General features: G+C 34.5%; 1 protein-coding gene across 9 annotated transcripts in view; it reads right to left on the reverse strand.

Annotated features, from left to right (window-relative positions):
• TRPS1 (transcriptional repressor GATA binding 1) overlaps window positions 1-22,345 on the reverse strand; it is a 257,802-nt gene that overhangs the window by 157,336 nt on the left and 78,121 nt on the right. For all 9 annotated transcript variants that reach the window (XM_035703310.2, XM_025450939.3, XM_049093362.1 and 6 more), the window contains one exon: window positions 18,371-18,974. In XM_035703310.2, coding sequence (XP_035559203.1) covers window positions 18,371-18,974 — 604 coding nt within the window. The remainder of the gene's footprint in view (window positions 1-18,370; window positions 18,975-22,345) is intronic.

Genomic DNA, 22,345 nt, shown 5'->3' on the forward strand with positions numbered 1-22,345 from the left:
CTTTAAACTTAATTAAACTAACTGTGTTATTTTGGGGCAACTTAGTCAACTTCTCTATACCTTAGTGTCTTCATTAAAATAGAGTTGTAGGGCAGCCCCGGTGGCTCAGCAGTTTAGTGCTGCCTTCAGCCCAGGGTGTGATCCTGAAGACCTGGGATCGAGTGCCGCGTCGAGCTCCCTGCATGGAGCCTGCTTCTCCCTCTGCCTGTGTCTCTGCCTCTCTCTCTCTCTCTCTCTCTGTGTCTCTCATGAATAAATAAATAAAATCTTTAAAAAATAATAAAATAAAAAAATAAAATAGAGTTGCAAATGTTCAGCATCACAGTGTTGCTCAGAGAATTAACTGAGATATTGCCTGTGAAAGTGAGTGGCATACATATGGACTGTAGGAGTACCATCTTTGTCTGTCTTTCTTCCTAGAGGGCAGAAACCATGTGTTACTGACCCTTGTATTACCCCAATCAAAAGTGACATGCCAGGCACACATTTTAGGGAAGAATAGCCAATAATTTGAAAAACAAAAATAAATCTGGTTTATCAAAATTATATACATATATATTATAAATGCATACATATTGATATGTACATACACATATACATGATTATTTTATATTTCCAATCATTCTTAATGCCTGGACGATTCTACATTCTCAGAATTTTAACTTGAAACATAAATATAGCATAATTATAGACTTCGTAGCATTACACATCAGCATTTTATTACCATAAAAAGAGATATTTTCTTTTTCTTCTTCTAATCTTCTTAAGGTTAAGTCAGATTTTCAGAATGTTTTTACCATAAAATGTAGTTCACCATAAAACTATTCAACAAATAAGTACTGTATTAGAAGAATAAATTGTGTTTAAATTTCTAAAGAATTTATCTGAAAAGTTGATGTTTTGCACTCTAATTTCCACCACGAGACATTAAATATACCATTCTGTTAAAATAAATGCATCAGAAAGGTTTTCCCATAAGTGACTACCTTAGGGGGAAAAAGTCTTTAATTAATGGGATCAAAATTTTACATTGCTTCACATCTCTACACTGATATATAAATTTAATGATTATATAAGTTGAACCATATCAGCAAATGTGCCCCTTTTACGAACACACATCAATATAATCCCAATTAAAATACTCTGTAAGATTGCCTACAGTATTTCAGATCGAAATAGCTTCTACTGAAATAGACTTTCCTGCCACTCTGATTTAGCATCTCACTTTCCCTTATCAGCAGATGGTAAGCCAAGTACTATTTAAATCCATATGTCTTCCATAGGCATAGTTCAAATACTGAATAAAAAGATGAACAAATGTTTTAGAGCTAATCAGATTAGCCTTTGAGTGAAAAAAAGGAACTAAGTGGAGTTTCATTACCTGCAAATGACTTACTACATCACCTTTAGACGACTGAGGGAGATAAATCTCTGTAAACCATCCAAACAAAATAACTGTGTAGGACAAGACTATAGCAATACTTTCCTGACTTTGATCGTGTCTTCACCATTCCTTCCTCTTTTCATGGATTCCAATCCTGAAAGTTCATAAATCTGGAACCAGAAGGATACTGTAGAGTAGACACAATTCAACATCCTCAACCCTAGGAACAGAGTAAATTCACCAGCTTCCTTTGGCACACAGCTAGACCCTTTCTCTCTCTCTCTCCCTCCACTCATCTCCTAAAGGGTCAAGAAAACAAATAAAAACTCCAACAAAACTCTGTGCCTCTATAGATTTCAATTCCACAAATACAACCCAGTACTTTTACTCATTTCTTCAAGGCCAGGAGATTAAGATGATGAGATTGGATTTGTTGTATAAACCACACATGCATTCCTCGGTCCACAAAACCTTTCAAACACCAGGAAAACTATCAATGAATACCTTTCTCTTCTTGATATCATGCTTCCCAGGCTGTAAACCTTTTATCTCCTCAACTTGGTCTATTGGGATAAATGATCCCACTGTACATTTCCTCTTATCTTGGGCCAAGAACCCTATGTTCTAAAAGATTCCCCTTCCTTAGAAGGGAGCAGTACAGAAGTATGGCAAAACTTTCCTCCCACATTTTAGACTACACAATGTTGATCATCATGCTCTATAAACTACTAGCTGTGCATAAGAATAATTACTTCAACCAAAATCAAACCTGGAACTAATTTTTTAAAAAGAATTTACAAAAGAAAATGAATATTAGATTCGGATTTTTAAAAACAAAGATAAATCTTTTAGATTTTACTGGAACTCTTTTAAAGCCTAGAAACACATTGGCAGACTGCTTCTCTAGATTCTTGTATCAAAAAAATTCTGTGAGCTCTGAGAAATCTCTGCTTTCCCAGATAACAAAAAAAAAAAAAAAAACCTCAAATTTAAAAATGGCCCAGTAAAGCTCAAATATTTTTAAAATTTTTATGTGAACCCGAAATTGCTATAATTGATTTTTTCCAGAGTAAGCAACTCACTAAATAATATTAAACTTTAATGGTTATTGAAAAAAAATGCATGTAAGAAATAACTTACCTAATCCTTTGGTCCTAAAGAGTATTCAAAGATTAATCAGTTTGTAATAAACTATGTAGTTTATATAAACTATGGTAGAAAAATTATACAAGCAGCACTGCAGTCTCATGCAGAAATTAAGATACGGTTTTCCAAAATTTTTTAAAAGTGCATATATCCTCATAGGATTCTAGTCAATTAAAAATATATCGATTCTAGACCTCCTAAGAGATGAGGAGTATGGCAGGGCCAATGAGAAATAGATATATAAAAATGGCACAGTCCTTCTCTCTTAGGAGACTGTAATCTACTAGGAGATCAAAATTCACAAATGGCTAAATTATTAGACGTGGTATTTGCTGTTTCTCTCCTATCTTTGTTCTGTTTTCCAAACTTGTCCAAATGTCCCTTGCTTCAGAGAAAAACCTCCAACACACACACACACACACACACACACACACACACACACACACACTTCAATAGATTTCAATTTCAGTCCCTGGGAAAATCCCATTCATACTATCACAGTGAAATTCATACACTAAAATCATAAGGATTAGAAACTACAGGGGTGCCAACTCAATCCCATGCAAACCTGCCATGTCTGAACAGTCATCCAGTTTGTTAAAAATAGAATGACTAAGACTTTTGACTGATCTAGAATATTGTGCAGACACTTGTCCTAGAAAAAGGCAGGACCAATTTTGGCTGTAAAAAAGATGGATAATTAATGCCTACAAGCTCGTGAGTCCAAATGTAAATCTCAACTATACTATAACTTCTACCTATCTCAGAGACTTCTATCCACCTATAGTTTGGTTAGCTATTATGAAGCAAGTTAGGTTTATAAATTCATGATTAGAGTTCATGGTCTTTCAACTTTGGGAAAAAACACTTAAAAAAGCAGTTTAGATATAAAAACTTGAAAGGCCTATTTTAAATAATGGAAAATTGATATGCTCAAGACAGCTCCTTTACTTTTAAACGATTAGGCTGTATCTTTGGGGAATTTTTTAACTTGACTGCCAAAAATTCTGTGATCATCACAGAACGGACTGTGGTTGACCTTTTAAAATACGTTTTAATGTCTACTTATTAAAATAAAACAAAAGAAAAAACTTATAATTTTTCTTAATATTAAATCAGTAAATAGACTAGTAAAAAAAATAAGCTTATCTCTCAGATCCAAATTGTTTACAGGAACTGAAAGCCTTGAAGCTTGGAAGATTTTAATCAAGACTTCCATTAACCCCCTACCAATATCTCAGAGACTGTAGGAATTTTAAACAAAAGGGGAAGCAATGCTTTTAAAATGACTTAATGTAATACAGTATTAAGATATGTAACAGTTTTAGCTATTAAAAAACAGGTGACATATTGCAAGCAAGAATCTCTCTTTCTACTCAATGACAAAATAAGACATTAAAAATAAGACATGAAAATGAGCCCATGGATTAAATCTAGAAGAAATGATTAGTGAATAAATCAGAACAATACAAAAACTAAAATATAATAGTTCTTATATATAACGAATCAAATTTGTATAGTATGTATGGTATACGTTTTTAAATGGTATTCAAGAATAGTTTTCATTTAGATTTGAAAGCAGTGGCCCTGAGTTATTTTAACTTATATTTGAATAAAAGAGTACATGACACGCATACACTATATACATATTTATATAAACCGTATGTGTATGTTTCAAAAACTTAAAAAAAACTTTCTGAAGCTTATTTACACTAATTAATAAAATTATTATATTTTTACCTCAGAATTTGATTAAAATACCCAACTCTGCTCTCAAACTTACTCTTTCCTTTGTGTTTAGCATGTATATAATGAGACTCTTGAGGAATGCATGCTTCTGTGAAATTCTAAATCCTATCAATTAAAAAAATTTTGCCATACACAAAGGACCTTAAAATTTTCTCATAAATATCAAAATAGTAACTTTCACTTTAGAGGGGGGCTCGGCCACTATCCTTTTTTTTTAGTAACAAAGCTCACCTTCTACTTGTATTCTCTTTTGACTTCAGGATTTTGCTTCTTCTTCAAGTTTTCCGAACACCAAAGTTCTTTTTCATTTGTTTGTTTGTTGCCTGTACCCCAGTAATCCCCTGCTCCATCCATCCCCATCTATTCAAACTCCAACCCTTTTCAAAACCAACTAATAAGTAACCTATTCCGGGAAGCCTTCCTTGATGGCCGGATTAAGCAGAGATCATTTCTTCCTCTAAAAAAGTTTTAATAAATAAAATAAAATACCACGTTTTGTTTCACTAAATAGCACTTGACACCCCTTTTCTTAAACTATAATCATTTTTTCTGAACACTATCTCCCCCACTTGTCTGCAAATGACTTGAAGAGTCAGTGTCCATAGCTGGTCCATGTTGATATTACTCCTAGAATATTTTGTACAAATCAGCTTTCTATATAAACTCTATTAAATGAATGCCAATGAACTTAGAAGTCATTCCAACTCCTGTATTTCTTATAATTGATGTCATTTCCTGTTATCCATCAGATATTTGCATCTGAATGCTCTGCAAACTTTGTAGGTTTAAGACTAGCTTCATTACTTTACACTTAAAAAACAGTTCACTCTAGAGTTTTGCTAATGATGCTACCATTCACCCAAAAGCAATATAGCAAAGAATGTGGACTTTAAAGCCAGACTACAGGGTCATGATCTAGATTGACCCAGTCACTAACTGGCCGTTTGACTTTGGCTAGCAACTTAAACATCTATGAGACTCAACTTCTATAAAATGAAATTAAAGGTAGCATCTATGTCATGGAGTTATTGTGAAGAGTCAATGAGTTACTAGAGAATAAAGAGCAGGGCCGGGCCCACAGTGATTATCAAATGTTAGCTATTATTAGACTCCTCTTCCAAACTCAAAGCCTCATTCATCATAACCCCCATCCTCTTGGTCATCAACACACATAAAAAACTCTTGGAGATTCTACATCTACTGTGTCTATGGGAATCATTTCTCATTTTCACTATCCTAGCATGAAGTCTTTGTTACTCATAGGGTAAAAGTTTAGCCTACTAATTAACTTCCCTCACCTTAAATCTGGACACTTACCCACACCCTTCCAGATATCCTACATAAAATGCTGTATTAACCTTATTAAAGGTTTGAATCAAACCATCCTTGGCTCCAAATCTCATGATGGCTATCTCCTTGTTAAAATAATTTTTTTAAATACGCATTTAAAGAAATTTTCCTAACCTATACGCCAAGTCTTCGTTCCTAAAATTACACTGCACATACCTTTTGGTCAAGCTCTTCTATTATCTACATCCTAAAAGTTCCCTAAGCGCATCTCACATTGTTCTAACTACATAGCTTGCCCTCCATGCTGTCATGTTCACCCACTGAAAGGCCAGGCTTTTCTCCAAAACCAGTTTAGAAAACACATTATGACCATGATCTTTAGCCACTTAACTGAATGTGATCTGTTCCTCTTTAAACACCCAAAGACCTCTGCTCTTCTCTCTCCTGTTCCCTTTTATGAAAGTCTTTTGTATACTATATTTGTCCATATACCTGTCTTATTACTTATAACGACTGTATTACATGAGGGCAGGAATCCTGATTTACTCATAGTCCTATCTTTAATAGCGTCTTTCATGGTTTCTGAAACCTAGTAGGTGCTAAACTATTTACTGGATGACAAGAAAAGTTAGACACCAATATTTCAAGGAATGATTCTACAAAGTAATCTTTTATTTTGGGTTTATATTTCTTTCAAGTTTTTTGGAGTCTAGGTTAGTTTGGTCTAATGCATGTTGGTTCTTTGAAAATAAATCTTGAACCCAGGTGAGTATCAGTATAGTTAAATTTAGACACAACCAACTACGCACTTGAGTCACCCAAACAAAACAAACAAAAGGGTATTTTGTTGAAATTTCATGAACTAGAAATACAACCACCCAGTCTCTAATATTATGAAAGGACTTTGCATATAGCAGTAAGATGCCTGGAAAAGCACATGAAAAGAGACAGAGTTTAGAATGGTTTTCTACACTTCCTTTTAACACTTGATTTTTATTCTTACTTTACAATAAACTATGTAAATGACCTTAAGTAAATTAAAATAAATTCAAATATTTCAGTGTAGAGTTGGTGTGCCAAACACTTCATTGAGTAGCTATTAGCATCAACCTTACGTGTTCATCAAAACATATTAGCTTTAAGAAGATTTGGAGACAGCTAAATCCGAGATAGTACATGGAGACAGCTAAATCCCTTGAGATAGTACATGCATGTCTATCTATCTATCTTTATATATTTACATTGTAAGACTCACTTTAGTATATTATACTATTTAGACAATTTTTGAATACCAAGGTAACTAAGGAATCTATCTTTCAACTTATAAAAGTAAACAGATTGCTTGATTATTTGTTGGTGCTTCAGAAATACACTTTATTCAAACCATCATATTAACTTTTTCCCCTATAATGATCTTTAAAGAAAATATTAGGATTTCTATTTCTTAGCTACCACTATGAGGTAATTCCAGCTAATTAAAGTCAAGAAATGATACTATTTTTCTGTTTCCCAAGAGTATATATACACAGCCTGGTAAAATAATTTATACTTGCCAATAAATTCTGTTATTGTATCATCCCGTAGAGGCACCTGATTATAAGGAAATCAATTTTAACAATTTAAAGTTGTAAGCAAGATACAATTATTTAGCTACATGGATATTCAATACAACACTATTTATAATAGCAAAAACTGGAAATAACTTAAATGTCCAACCACAAGTAATCAATAATCATCTTTTCTAGTACAACATATAATGAAAAACCATGAGGTCAATAAATATGATGTAGCAGAATATATGCTAATATGGAAAAATGTTTACCATTTATTATAAGGTAAAACTGGAGGTTATTTAACAATAAGCCTATAAACTTGTATTTGTATGTATATGTCTATGTGTGTAGGGGTGTGTGTGTGTATGTGCGTGTGTGTCCAGAAAAGGATGCACTGAGTGCTAAGCATTTTCTTATTTTTTCTTATATTTTCTAAAATGTCTATAATGAACATGTATATTTTAATGAGAAAGAAAAAGCTAAGAGATACTAATTAAACATCCTTTTCTCTTTTTTGTAGACTCTTCCCAATTGCTTCTCCATTTCGTCCCTCACCTCATACTAGGGACCAGCTCCTCTCCCAAAGCCCACAGGAACTGAGTGGAAATATGGTCATTTTCATCATGACCAGCGATACTTCAAGTAAGTCATATGTGCATAAGGGATACTAAGTCTGAAGGAGCATAAAAAATCTAAGATAGGTTTATAGTTTTAAGATTTCAGTGGGATGAAACTGAATTATTCACATCCATTAAATTGAGTTTGAATGATTCACAGCCAATTTTATTTTTATAATTGTAATGAAACAGCTGGGATTAGAGTCTATTCATGGACTCATAAGAAATTTGCACCCCACCTACTAAAATTAGTTTCTGCATCCAAAACTCTGATTTGAACATCTGACTGTGAACAAAACAGGCATCACCACTCAATGCCAAGAAACTGAGGAAATAGACTTCAAGCATGTCAAATTCTCACCAGAATTATTTTATTTTCATTGTACATACTTCCCTTTATCATCATACACAAGCAAGCCCTTAATAACATGATTCTTTAAAACAATTTATTTTGAAAGAATGAGCTATATTTTGTGAGATAAGCTCAAAAAAGCTCAAAGAATATAATTGTTGAAGATTTCAGACTGCATTGTGACAGTATTTTTTTGATAACTTATAGATTCTTTGTCATTAGAGGGAAATCTGATTTAAGAATGCATACATCAAGTATGTGATATCTCTCTTTGGACACCAGGAATAAGTAGTGAGTTTAAAAAATAAGACTTTTCTTAAGGTAGCCTCACAGACCTGAAAGTTTAAGGTTTTATAGAAAATTGACTTGTCCCTAGAATTTGCAGTTTTAAAGAGATGAGTAATTGTATACTTCAAGCTCTATAATTTTCCAGAGGAAACAGTGCACAAAGATTGAATGACTCAGTCAGGGTCACACGGCTATTTAGTCACAAAGTGAGTCTAGAACACAAAACCTCCTTGCCTCCAAAATCCAGTCCTCTTTCCACTGCATCACAAGGGAAGAGTAAAAAGAAAACATGAAATCTAATTTTACCAGAACATAAAATCCAGTCAAGCCTGATTCACACTAAAGACAGCCTATTAAAGGTGGGACACACCCACCTCCAAACCCAACTGTGACCTCAGCAGCCTAGACATCCTTCTCGAAAATAATTAGTATATATCTTGGAATCTTCTGAAATATTTAAATCACATATGAACTTGAGGCAAGCTCTAAATTTCAATTTGATTTTAAAATCCATCCTAAATCATAGACACACATGGTGTGTGTGTGTGTGTGTTTGTGTGTGTGTGTGTATACATATAAAACCTCCAGTTTTACTTTTAGGCTATATACACATACATACATATATAGATGTGTGTGTATATGTATATGTGTATACATATACATACATATATATATATATATATCTTAAAATTTTGGTAGTCATATTAACTAGATAATTAATCTGTAGATCATAGATTGCCTAGCTAGGTAATCCACATTTTAAAAAGCTCCAACTTCTTTTGAATAAATACATAATTCAGCCAAAATAGATAGATTTTCTTGAATTATAAAGAAAGTTTCAATCAAGAAAGTTGTAAATTCTTGACAGGAAGAATGAAGTAAAATGAACATATGTATCTCCTAATATACGGCCAGCAGTGTTTTCATTGTACCATATTTTATGAAACAGATATGCTTCTATGAAGTTATAGGTAAAGAAAAGTATTTTCATTTTTTAATGTACCAGGAAAGATATCTTAAACTTCTACACTGTCTTTTTTTATTTTTATACTGTCTTTTAAAAAAAACAAGTAATTATTTTTAAGTGAATAGCTCTCTCAAATGTAATATTTATATATTTTCAAATTCCCCTACACGAGTCTGACTACATTGCATATAAAAACGACACCATGGATGTTTTTCTAAGTGTTATTAGTCGGTAAGAATAGCCTGAAACTCTGTATTTGTGGCATATAACAAGCACAACCTCAATACTAATTGAGAAAGTATTCTTGTGCTCCTGTCCTTCTAATACTTTATTAAGGAATAACAAAGAATGTTCTAGCTGACATTCTGAAAAGTCTTATAAAAGAAAAATACTTTCTAATGGGATCAATATAAATATTTCAGCAAAACACTGAAATGAAGATCATTAAATTCCATGTTTTAAAGAAAAAAAAAACAACTTCTCTGTTATGTTCCCTCAAAGCCCACACCATTACCCACCAAATCTATTACACACACAAGGAAGGTAAAAACTTTAAAACTAGGATGAGAAATTGTGAAGCACAGCAGAACACTGTCCATGGAACAAAATTAAAACGAGGAAAACAGCAATTTCTCCCCTAAAAAAGGCAAGTCTACCTGAGTTGACTGTTCATGACTCAACTCTACTTAAGAAAATAGGTCCTGCTTGAAAATAAATTTCTCTACAAAATAAACTTTGCTGCATATGCAATATGTAAGCATTTCATACTATAGTCATGGCTATTGGTCAATTGCTATATACCATATACATGGTAAGAAATAACTCTTTAGGATTATTTGCCTTTTCCTTAATTATCTGCATTCATCATTTAGTAAGTCAATTCCAGTTTAGCAGTTAATTATTAATTAAATTTTTCTAGGATATTATTCTCTAAGCATTATTTAAGAATGAATTTATTTTGTATTTTAAAAATGACCCATTTAGAGGATGGTGATTTGGACATTGAACATTATTTGTTATCAGTCATGTTTTTTTTCATTTAAGTAGCTGGAATAATAAGAAACTATCCTAAGGAAATGACAAAACAATAAAATAACACATAATAGGAAGTCCATCAAAGTTTCTTTATAACTAAAAATTGGAAGCCCCCTAAATGTTTACCAGTAGGCTTTACTGAGCACATTAGGATATAACTACTTCATAGTACAACATGGAGACACTAAACCAAATATTGTAAGTTGTATTTGTTGATGAGAAAAGATGTCTAAAATATATTGTTAAATAAAAAAAGATTACAAGAGTGAGGCAATGACCCCATATAAGAATAAAATTTACATTCGCATGCATACAAAAAATAAATTAGAAACCAACATATGAATAGAAAAGTATTTGTAGGTTGGAACTTATGACTGGTTTTCATTTTCTGTAGTGTTCTGTATGATAATACAGATATACTTCTTTTTTGAAAAGCATCTATCATTTGTATCATTTTCAAAAAGTTATTTTTCTGTTTTGGACACAAAACACATGAAGAGTGTATGTTTTATGGAACAAATTTTTTCTGAAATTGCAGAAAGTCAGCCAAGCATTTATGAACAGATCGTGGAGAGTCGAAAGAGGCTATGCAATGGTGAAGAACATGAACCACAGTCAAACTGCCAGCATCAGAATTGCATCTCTGCCATTAAAAGCGGTGTGACCTCGGGCAGATTAATTAATTTCTCTACCTCAGTTTCCTTACCTAAATAAAAAAGATAATAATAGCTTCAACCTCAAAGGGTTTGGTGAGGATGAAAGTTGTTAATCCAATAATAAACTAATGGAAAGGCAGTAAACTCTTAATCCTAGAAACTGAAATACTAAATGACTTGGCAATCAATTATAAGTATCCATCTATGTTAACTAAGTTCTTTTTTTTTTTAATGCTTTCATATCCAATTGTTCTGAAGTAGTTTCATCAGGTTTTGTCTTTCGCATCAAGAATTCAAATTGGGCAGCTATGAGGGATTCTCAAGCTATCCACTACATTACTGAGTAAACACCTGAAGTTGATTCCCTGAGAAGAGATAATTTTACAGGACATTTATCTACCAAGACTTTTCCTTCATGACTTAGTATAAGTCTTGAATATCCAAATGTAAACAAAATCTAACAAATATAACACTACAGGCAAATGGAATTCAATAACACACTGCCATGGGTCTCATCACTTTTCTCAAACAAAATACTGTGCTTATTAAAAATCTATTTTAAAAATCTTTGCTTGTATTCTAAGTCACATAAATGTCTGACTTGTAATCACTTTTCATCTTTTTTTTAAATGTTAGTGGAATTATAAAGTATATCTTGCCTTTTAAAAAATATATCTATGGGGATCCCTGGGTGGCTCAGCAGCTTAGCGCCTTCCTTTGGTCCAGGCCGTGATCCTGGAGTCACAGGATCGAGTCCAGCATCAGGCTCCCTGTACGGACCTGCATGGAGCCTGCTTCTCCCTCTGTCTGTGTCTCCGTCTCTCTGTGTCTCTCATGAATAAATAAAATCTTTAAAAAATAATAATAATATATCTTTTTCTGGTTAATCATGATGCTACAAATAGGTAAATTTCCAGGGTATAAAATGGTTCATCGCTTTCATAATTAATATGCCAAAAGTAAACCTTCTAAATTGAGAAACTATATTTTTCAAGAGGAATGTTAACATGTAAAATTATGTGTGAGAGCTATTTGATCATTCTTACATAAATAATGATACCAATCACTGAATTTATCTTACTAACAAACATCCTGCATTTACAAAAACAAAAGAAAAGAAAGATTCCTTTGCCTTACTTCTAATCACCAATAACATAAGAGATGCCTAAAGATTAAGTATTGTGGATTTTTTTCTAAAATAAAGTCATATGCCTGGTTCTATTTTATTTATAAATTATAATTAATTACAGACATCTATAAATCAGGATGTTGTTTCACCAAAATGAAAGAAACAGATTCTTCAAACTTCCCTGATATGTTTGCATTTCTTTGAACTCATAACACAACTTACATGCAGCACTATCCTACTTGCCAATCTTCCTTGAGTTAACTAGTAGACCATTCCACACTAGTCAGTGTCTTTGTGTATAAATACTTAGTGAAAGTTCCCTAAGAGAGTCAAAGGGAAAAGTGGATAAAGAATACGACAATGGAAACAATATTTACTCTTTTGTTGGCATCAAATAACAAAATATACAAAAATCCAAAATAAAAAAAAAATTTCCTGGCATTTTAGGGAATCAACACTTCTGTTAAATCCGTCCATCAGATCAGACTTTGCCAGAAAAGTACTAGATTCACATCAAGGCTGCGTAGCTCACGGCTGACACACTTTTGAATCATTCTCCATCTGTTGCTCCTGAAACTTGGGCCACCTTTTATATACTCTTCATTTCCAACATCTAAGAAAGAACATTTAACAATGGGTTCCTTTTGGGGCCCTGTTATCTCCTGACTCATGCAGTCTGTGAGAAAAGGAAGCCAAGCAAAAGATAGTTATACAGGAAATAATTAACAGATACTGTGCTGAAGGATACCATTTCACAGCGACTACAAACTTACAGCCCAATTCACTAAAAGATACATCTGCTTCCCCTGCCGTACAAACCTGGGCCAGCAGAACTATGCCAGGCTTCACAAAAAACCCAGGTTACAAAAAAGAAAAAAGCATGCTTCCAAAAATACTTGAACCAATGGAGCTGACTTATAAAAAAGAAATTAGAATCAAAGAAAATCCCATTGGTCAAGACAATAAAATCAAACATATATATATGTTTATCAAATTGGTTTAGCTATGATCTACTGTCAAAAATAGTAAACCAATATAAAAGATGAATAACGAATAAAGAAAAAAAAAGCTACCTAAATTTTATTTAATAAAAACAAAACAGTCATGTTCATTGCTACATTTAACTAAGTTAATGAATGAACTGTATTTTTTAAATAAATCTATATTACATTTGAATTTAAATCATATCCTTTTCTAATAGGCGGACAGCAGAAATTCACCTATCCAGGGGCAAAAGCACAGAGATAAAAGGATTTTTAATCTCTGGATATTGTAAATGGTTTTTAGTATTTTATTCAAGTATCAACAAATCAAATATCGTTACCTAAAGAAGAGAATTTATCAATGTGGCCTAAAAACCTAAAAAACCAAGCTCCATAACCAGTGATCTCAGAGGTATACACTTCCCATTTTTCCTGGTATAGTCTGTTCTCTTTGGGATTAAGTACATCCATATGTAAATATTCAAATAGAGTTAGAAAAAGTTATATACATAAACATGTTACATCACGACTACCTAAGGATGATTGAAAAACTGCTTTTATTTTTCATTGAACATGAAGGGGAAAAAAACCAGTATCAGACTTCTCCCTTGAAATCATCTTTAGTTAAAAAAGTTGCTTCGATCTGTCAGTGGTTGTAAAGGCATTCAACACTGTCGCTTGTTTGAACGTCCGCTTGGCTGCCAATGGACTGTCCCCAAAAGAACATTTTTGCATCTCAATGGACTGTCCGGTATCAACAATCTTTAAACTATAAATTTAACACCACTGAAGCAAGGAGAAAATAACATCTACTTTGTGCTGTCGTGGTATCACATTTACAAAACGAACAAATAATCATGCTACTTTGTACTTATCTAGAACCCTGCATCTTACGATCTCAAATGGCCTGACAAACATTAATTAAGCAAGCTGCACAGCTCTTCTGTGAGGACGGCAGGCATTATAATCCCAAGAGTGGGATGAACGGAGATCCTGGGAGGCCCTGCCTTTGACAGTGGCTCAACTTGGAACTCAACTCCGACTGTCCATGGCTGAAGGTTTTCTGCCAAAACCAAGTGGTGCAAAATGTACACATTGAAATGGACAGACTTCTCTAAATAAATTTACACTGGAATCTAAAATCATTTTTCCCCTAGATGCATGAAGAAAGTGTACTAATGACTAGGGTGCTGAACCTACGGAAGAATTAGAGCCGATGAGTTACCCAACTATGACATGCCAATGTTTACCTGGATGTTGATTTGCCATAAACTCTCCCTACACATTTACCATCTAAACTCAATTATACTTCTGCATTTCATTAAAAGAAAAACTGCATTTGATATTGGCAAAATCTTTGTGAAATTTAATGACAGATGTTTTGTTCCTATTAATGCGGCTGTCAGTTAAAAGACATAGCTTTCTATATTATAAAATCCAATCTAAAAAGTCAATTACCAGAATGAGATCTGGAATTTCTTATTCAGGAAATCATAAGACTAATACAGTTGCATTTGTATGAGTCTGTCTACAAAAGGAATAAATAAATACCTTTGTGTAAATACACATCATAGAAGAAACTGGCCAGAGAAAGGCACATGACTGTACTGAGTTCTGACTACACTACACTATTTAGTTTAAAATGAGAAAGGAACATCAAGTTGAATATTTAAAACCAATTAACTTTTGCTTTTAGCACAGAAAATGTTAAATATGGTAACCTCTCCACAGAGCCAAATCTTAAGTTTAAATGAAAACACTGCATTTTCAAAAGATTTTCAGGAACTTATTCATGTTTATAAAATCCTTCTAGAAGTTTTAAAAGAATCACAAAGTTTTCCTATAAACTTGGACTATTTCTAGCAGAGTCTAAAGTCTTTAATGCTTCTTCCTACTCATAAAAGAAAAAAAATCCAGTGATTTTACAGAAACATTGTGTAGTTAATAGACAACAAAAAACTAATTTTCATAAAGCAATTTACAAGATAAAGCTTATGCTAATGTGCTCCCTGCCATCCTCAAAGCACAATGGTCCACCCAGATCACATACACAATTTAAAATGTTTTGTAACAACATCAATTCCATACTGGTAACAGAGGAAAAATAAAAGACATTCGCTACATGAAAATATACATAAATGATCTGCTTTGGAATCTGAAACTAAAAGCCAAACACTTACCTAATCTAGGTAAAACAAAAGAAAAAAAAAACTAATAAAAAAATTTTTGAAATCTTACGTCTTCCCTGATTCTTGTATTTATTTCCTTCTTCATTTTGAGTGCAGCAAAATTTCATAACTGAAGACAGTTAAAAAATATATATCAGAAAGACCAATATCCTGAAAGCAACATTATAATTATGTGCTTTGTGAATGGCCCTAAATACAGTCAGCCTACTCTTTAAAAAGGTTTCCACTATAAATCAGCATAGTTGAACCATTTTAAATTAACATTTTCTGCTGTACAAAATTTCATGCTTGATTCTCACTATCAATCTGTATAGTAGTCAGTTGATAGTCAAGTTTTTACTTTTAATATTAGAAACTACATAGATAAATGTATTTATATACATACTTACTCTATGAAGTCTACACCGTATGCACTACTTAATAAAATGACTTTTAAAACCAACTTTCTGTTTTTAAGTTGCTTACTATTTCTAAAAAACTGCCAAAGAGCAAGATAATTTCAAGTTCATTTCCATTTATACTCAAATATGAATGTGATATTCTGTAGGCATACATTTCCACAAATAACTGTATTTCCATTCAAAACATGCAAACTGTATTTGCATATTTTATTGTGAATTTACAAACTTTTATAGAGCACCTTCACTAATAACTAGACTCCTACAATACAAAATTAAATAAAGTACGTTGTTTTTGCCTTTAGTAAATATGGTGGTGATACTCTGCTGGGATTTTCCTTACTGATGGCAGAGGAATGAAGGGAAGACAAAGCATTTTCGCTATGATAACTCAGCAATACCAATTTCTACCACCAAAGCAGAATTCTTGTCAAATTCATAATCAGAATGGGCTCTGCTTCTTAGGCCTCTTAAATGTCTTCAAAAGCTGATCATCTAAGATATGTGGACATTAATAAGTTTTAATTCACTAAATACACTAAATACACCACAAATTAAATCAGCTATGCTTTCTATTCCAAATATCCAATAAAACTGGTGATTCCCAAAAGCAGTATTCGAATACAATGAAAATATCAATCTTAAAGAGTCACATTTTACTCTAGTCAAGGAAGAATGAGCCAAGACTATCACAAATCCTAAGGTTAGGAATTTGATTATTTGTAGAACATGGTGAACCAATCTCTCGCTGCAGATTTCATTCTTCAGCAGCTAATGTGGAGGAACTAAAGAAACAGTTGCAATGATGCAACAGAAACTTGAAGTCAGGGAATTAAGGAAGTGGAAGAATTGAGAAAAACAACTTTTTAGAAAAGTATTATCATCCCCAGTCTGCTCAAAAAATGTAACACTCTCATGCTCAGGCTTTGGACTTAACCACATAAAAAAACAACAATCGTTCCAAATTCTCGGTGTGTATACATGGTGGCGGGAAAGGTAATATTCCAGAAAGAGTCTAAAAGAGCCAAACAACCTGGTATTGAATGAAGATGTCTCAGATGAAAATAATTTTAATGGAAAAAGAAAAAAAAAAGATGGGTGGAGAGCTATAGTGATACGGATGTAAGGCACCCAATTACAACACACTCTCAAGATGCAAAATGAAATTTAAAAACTTTAAGACATATCTTCCAGCCTTATACCCAGAAACCAAAAGAGCCACTTGAGACCAGAAGAGTCCTGACATGCTAAGAAAATAATGAACATTGACAATTGCAGCCCCATCTGTATATTTATTGGAAAGAAACTCCCTGAGTTGAATACCCTTTTGAAAGGCCCAGGAAATATTTATCTTCTTTTGAAAGTTACTTATAATAAAGTTGCTCCTTCCCTGCAGGAATGAGTCTTTGTTTCTCCGTGTACAAGGGATATAGCCTCTTCTGCATTCAAGCCTTTCTCTTAGCTCCAGGGCATGACTGCAGCCAGGAAAGGGAACAGCTTTTATAATGAACTGTGTACCTTCAAGAGGCATTTCTCAACTCCACTGGGGAAACCTGAAGAGCACAGATAGACTTCAGAGAATCTGCAGGAAATGAGAGCAGAGTAGCCAGCCACACAGACACTGGAAAGAGAAACGTTTCTCTCCAGAATCCATCCAGAGAGACCTATGGATCTATGGTCTCTGGCCTGTAGGTCAAAGCATCGGGCTGGCTGCGCTATCTTTTCCTAACTGGCTCTTTTGTAAAGGTCAGCTGCTTTCTGATCCTACCTTCTAGGCACCCACAAAGCTTCAAAATCATGCAGAAGGCTCAAAATGTTCTTAGAGTCAAGATGAAATGTCGAAGTGGTGGTGCCTTAGGCAAAAAGCAAGCATCACTGACTTGAGAGTTCGTAAATTTTCTAAATCTAAAATATTTCTTGACATTGCTACATAGCATGAAGAGAGAGCAAGGATCTTATCGTTTTCAGAGGTTTTGTGTTTCCACCTGGGACCAGGTCTTTCTTCCTAAAGAAGTGTGATCATATACAACACATGGTTCTTTCTCTTCTTTGGATGCCTTTCACACCACTCACACTTAGGTCTATCTCATTTCTCCCCCCTTTTTGGTAACTGAACAACAACAAGCATTGTCATTTGTACAAGCATTTGTCAGTTTTCAAAAACTACATTTCTGTATTCACATCTCACCATGGGCTTTGCAACGCCTAGTGCTTTAAATCTCTGCTAATTTCCTTGTTAACCATTTATAGTGTCACACCACCTTAAAATTTAAAAGTCATTTACCTATTTCAACATAACAGATGTGCAATCTTCTGGGATTCCGAACCCCCCTTCTCCAAATACAGCCTCGCTGTTTTGCATAATCACCAGGAATGATTAACCAACATTCAATCTGAGCTAAGAGTAGTGACAAACAAGTGACTGCCTACCACCGCATCGAGTATGTGTATAGTACACGCAAACACCCACGAGCTACTCTCTAGCACTTCAGCCTTACAAGTAGAAATCCCCAGACTGACACCGATTATTTCATTTCGGTTGGTAAGAATGAATTGATACTACATCTAGAGACTGTGTGTTTTCCCGTTTTCCCTTCAAAATAGGTGAATTATTTAAAAATTAAACCTTCCTACCCGTAACAGGGACTGGGATTCGTCCTTGGACTTGTTTTCTCCCGAAGCAGGATATTGCTGGGTGAGGGTCCCGGACTTCTCTCCGCCAGCTGGCACCCCCTGCAGGAATCCCTTGGTCTCCACAGCCAAGCCATAAATAGGTCGTGCCAGATGGGCAGCTTCAACATTGGGGCTATCCCGTAGAGTCTTGGTCTGCTCTTGGGTGCCAGACACAGGCGTCAGAAGGCCCAGACTTGCCTGAGTATATGACGGGCTGCCTCGCAGGATGTCTGCCCCTCTCCAAGTCATGTTTCGAAGGTCATCACTTGAACTCTCTGTCCAAACTTTCTCCTTCAGCCCATCCTTATCTTCCACCTTCTCCCTTTTCACCACACTCTCAGAAACTGGCTCTCCCATTTTAGAGTCTGGATTGAGCAGACTGTAGACCTTAAGGTCAATTTTGGGCTCCTCCTTGATGGTAGATACAGCATGACTGTCCTCTTCGCCATTGGCTGTAGTGATGTCCTGTTCCTGGCAGTGAACAGTGTTGAAGTGCTCCAGTAGTGACTGAGTATCAGCAGCTGTAAAACTGCACTGGCGGCATTTGTAGCAGCTGTGTGCTCTCCTGGAGAAGAAAACAGTCATTAGAAAAATAGCATTCGGAAGGGCTTTGAAAAAGAAACAGTCTTTAAGCACCTGAATTTTATCTCATGTAATAGAATGGATAGGAAGAAATACACCATTCCCAACACCCAAAAGCTGGAATATTAAATGCTATTTTTTTTGGTTCCATAAAAAGAATGTGACATTGAAAACTGGTTGGTTTGTCTTATTTTATTTTTTAAGATTTTATTTATTTATTGAGAGAGCACAAGCATGGGGAGAGGTGGAGGGAGAGGGAGAAGGAGACTCTCTGCTGAGCAGGGAGCCAGACATGGGGCTTGATCCCAGGACCCCGGGATCACGACCTGAGCCAAAGGCAGACGCTCAACCAACTGAGCCACTCAGGCGCCCCGGTTGGTTTGTTTTATTATTGAAGGACTCACTCCGTTCACTTTACCGTCATTGGATAATCACCAAATCATTATTATTTAACAGACACAATTCTTTTCACACTGGTTTCACCAATGGACTTTTCTTCTGTTTACTTAAACTATATCGACGTTTTTTTCTTTATAAATATACATACATCTCTAGTGTTACTTTATACAGCTTTTATATGTATTAAATTGTACTTGATTACAATGTTTTTTCTATCATAAAATTTAAATCAATTTAGTCAATGAAATATGGCTAACTAATCTACATACTCTAGTAAATAAGATGTATTAGAAGCTCAAGATTTTTTTAAGTTTTTTAAAAATATTTTTATTTATTAGAGAGAAAGAGAGAGCAAGAGAAGCACAAGTGGGAAGCAGAGGGAATCAGGCTCCCTGCTCTGCAGGACCCTGGTATCATAGACCTGAGTTGAAGGCAGATTCTCAACTGACTGAGCCACCCAAGCACCCCAAAGCTCAAGATTTTTTAAAACAAATTCAATCTATCTGTGAGGATTTAGGAACATTCAGCAAATTGAGTGCCTGCTGGGTGTCAAGCAGCATGACAGGCGCTGTACAGATATATTCATTCATAAAGAATGCGTGAATGTGTGTGTTTTCTTTTTAAAAGACATAAAAGAACTTATTGTTGAATTTCATAGCATTCTCTGCTATTAAAGATGGAACTATGTCAAATTAAGACAAATATTTGATTAACAAAGAACAGAGGCACTATATCCTAAATGACATACTGGAAAGGTACTCCAGTGACTTAGAATGAGACACATTTTTAAAAGATTTTTTATTTATTTATTTGAGAGAGAGAGAACACAAACAGGGGGAGTGGCAACCAGAAGAGGGAGAAGCAGACTCCCCACAGAGCTGGGAGTGTGACGTGGGACCCAATCCCAGGACTCTGGGATCATGACCTGAGGCGAAGGCAGACCCCTAGTAACTGAGCCACCAGGAGTCCAAGACACATTTTTCTTAACTATAAAAATTTTGGCTTTCTAAATAAACTCCCTGTGAAACACTTGCTACTCCACTGATGCAATGTGTTGCCAACTTAAAGCAACAAAATAAGTTTTGAGAGCTATTGCTTAAAGGCTACAACATATAGCACATATGCATTTATATGCACACACACAAATATATATATATAGTCATCACAAATTACTTTGCCAGGCACTGGGTTCACACTGGTATATGGTTCACCCTGTCTTTGTCCACCTGGTGCTTGGAGTCTAGCCAGGAAGGACAATCCTCACATTAGCTTATAAAGAGTGGAATGTGCCAAGAATGAAATGGATGGGATGGTAATGGGGTTGATGGGCTGCATGGGACAGTCAGGAAGACCTTTCTGAGGGAAAGAAAACCAATATATGAAAAGGAGCTATTCTTGTTGGGGGAGGAGGAAGGGGAAGAACGCACATTCTAGCAAGTCTGAACAGAGGCCATTGCTGCTTTAGAGGAAAAAAATAAGAGGAAGTAGGTCAATCAAACAATCTGGAGAGGTCATCTAGAGTTTTGTAGATCCCAGTAAGCAGGCAGACAGATATCTTCAGAGGTTAAAGGAAGCAATTGCAAGGTTATAGGCACCGAAGTAGCATGGATAAATGTATGTTTTAGTCACTTCGGACCTTAACAGTTTCTGTACTAAATAACTTCATTCCCTCTGAGACCTGTCTGATGGCTGAAAATACAAAAGAATGTTCACATTTAAAGGAAGCAAAATTCAAAGGTATTATGATATGTAACAAAATCTCAGCCAGTATTGTCAAAAGAGTACTGAAGGCACTACGAAATTATCTTATCATTAACAGCTTATGTTTGGCTAAATAAATATATTTAACTTTTACTTTTTATAGAAGATTGTTTTCTATCTTTTCTCCTATTTTCTTCACTAAGTAGTAAAGATAAAGCAAAAGGAAATGCAACAAATGTAATTAATTTAATGATTAATTGACCATAAGAAATAGAATATTAAAATTAATTTTCTTAAGTGAAAGGAGCCTAACTCTTAAGGAGAAGATGTATGTGACCAAGAGTAAGAATCTTGCCCCAAGGTCAAGGCCGGAAAAACCCATAACAGGATTCAGATCACAAAGGAGAAAGACAAGACTCAAAATCTAGGACCTGGAGAACCTATGGGAACTTCAAAAAAAGAACCTTCCTAGCAAAACTATATTTGAGTATCTCCAATGGGAGATAAAGTCCTAACCTCAAAATTGTACCAAAAAATTGTTATGTCTACAGGTTCAATCGCACAGAGAAAAACAGATTTATTAGAATGGTTAAAGATCAAAACATACCCAGGAAATACCCTCCTGAAGATATACCACATAATCTATTGAGTCATGCAAATTAAATAAACAAACAAACTTCAGGAAGCACATTCACAAGCTCTCATCAACCTTCACCCCTGGACAGTTCTAATGAGTTCATTCACTGTCCACTACAGCAATAAACTTACGGTTTCCTTGACATGGTGGGGTCTCTGTTTGAAATCTGTGAGGGGAATCCCATCCTATAAATTAAGACGATAAATTGCCACTGCTACTTCTACCAAAATTGATGTTTTATACAAAACAAAAAGCACAAAAAGCATAAAAAATTCCAAAGTACAAAAATTTCTAAAGAATTACAGTGAAGCTATTTCAAGAAATAAAGTCAATTCTAGGGCAACAGGAAGAAGAGATTACCAACACACAATACAAGAAATACAATTTCCTAGGGTACCTTGCAACAACATATTTTAAAACAGCAGAATCTCAGTTCTTCTTGGAGCATTTGAGAGTATAGACTCTATCTAGAAGCAGAATGTCTGCACTGCAATCTTGGCTCTGTATTTTACTCTATGTGTGACTTCAGATAATTTACTAAAATTGCCCCAATGTCTTTATCTGCAAAATGAAAATCATAGCACCTCTTGATAGGTTCTTATGAATATAAGTAAATA

The sequence above is a fragment of the Canis lupus genome, chromosome 13, assembly GCF_003254725.2.
Source record: "Canis lupus dingo isolate Sandy chromosome 13, ASM325472v2, whole genome shotgun sequence".
Classification (NCBI taxonomy): Eukaryota; Metazoa; Chordata; class Mammalia; order Carnivora; family Canidae; genus Canis; species Canis lupus.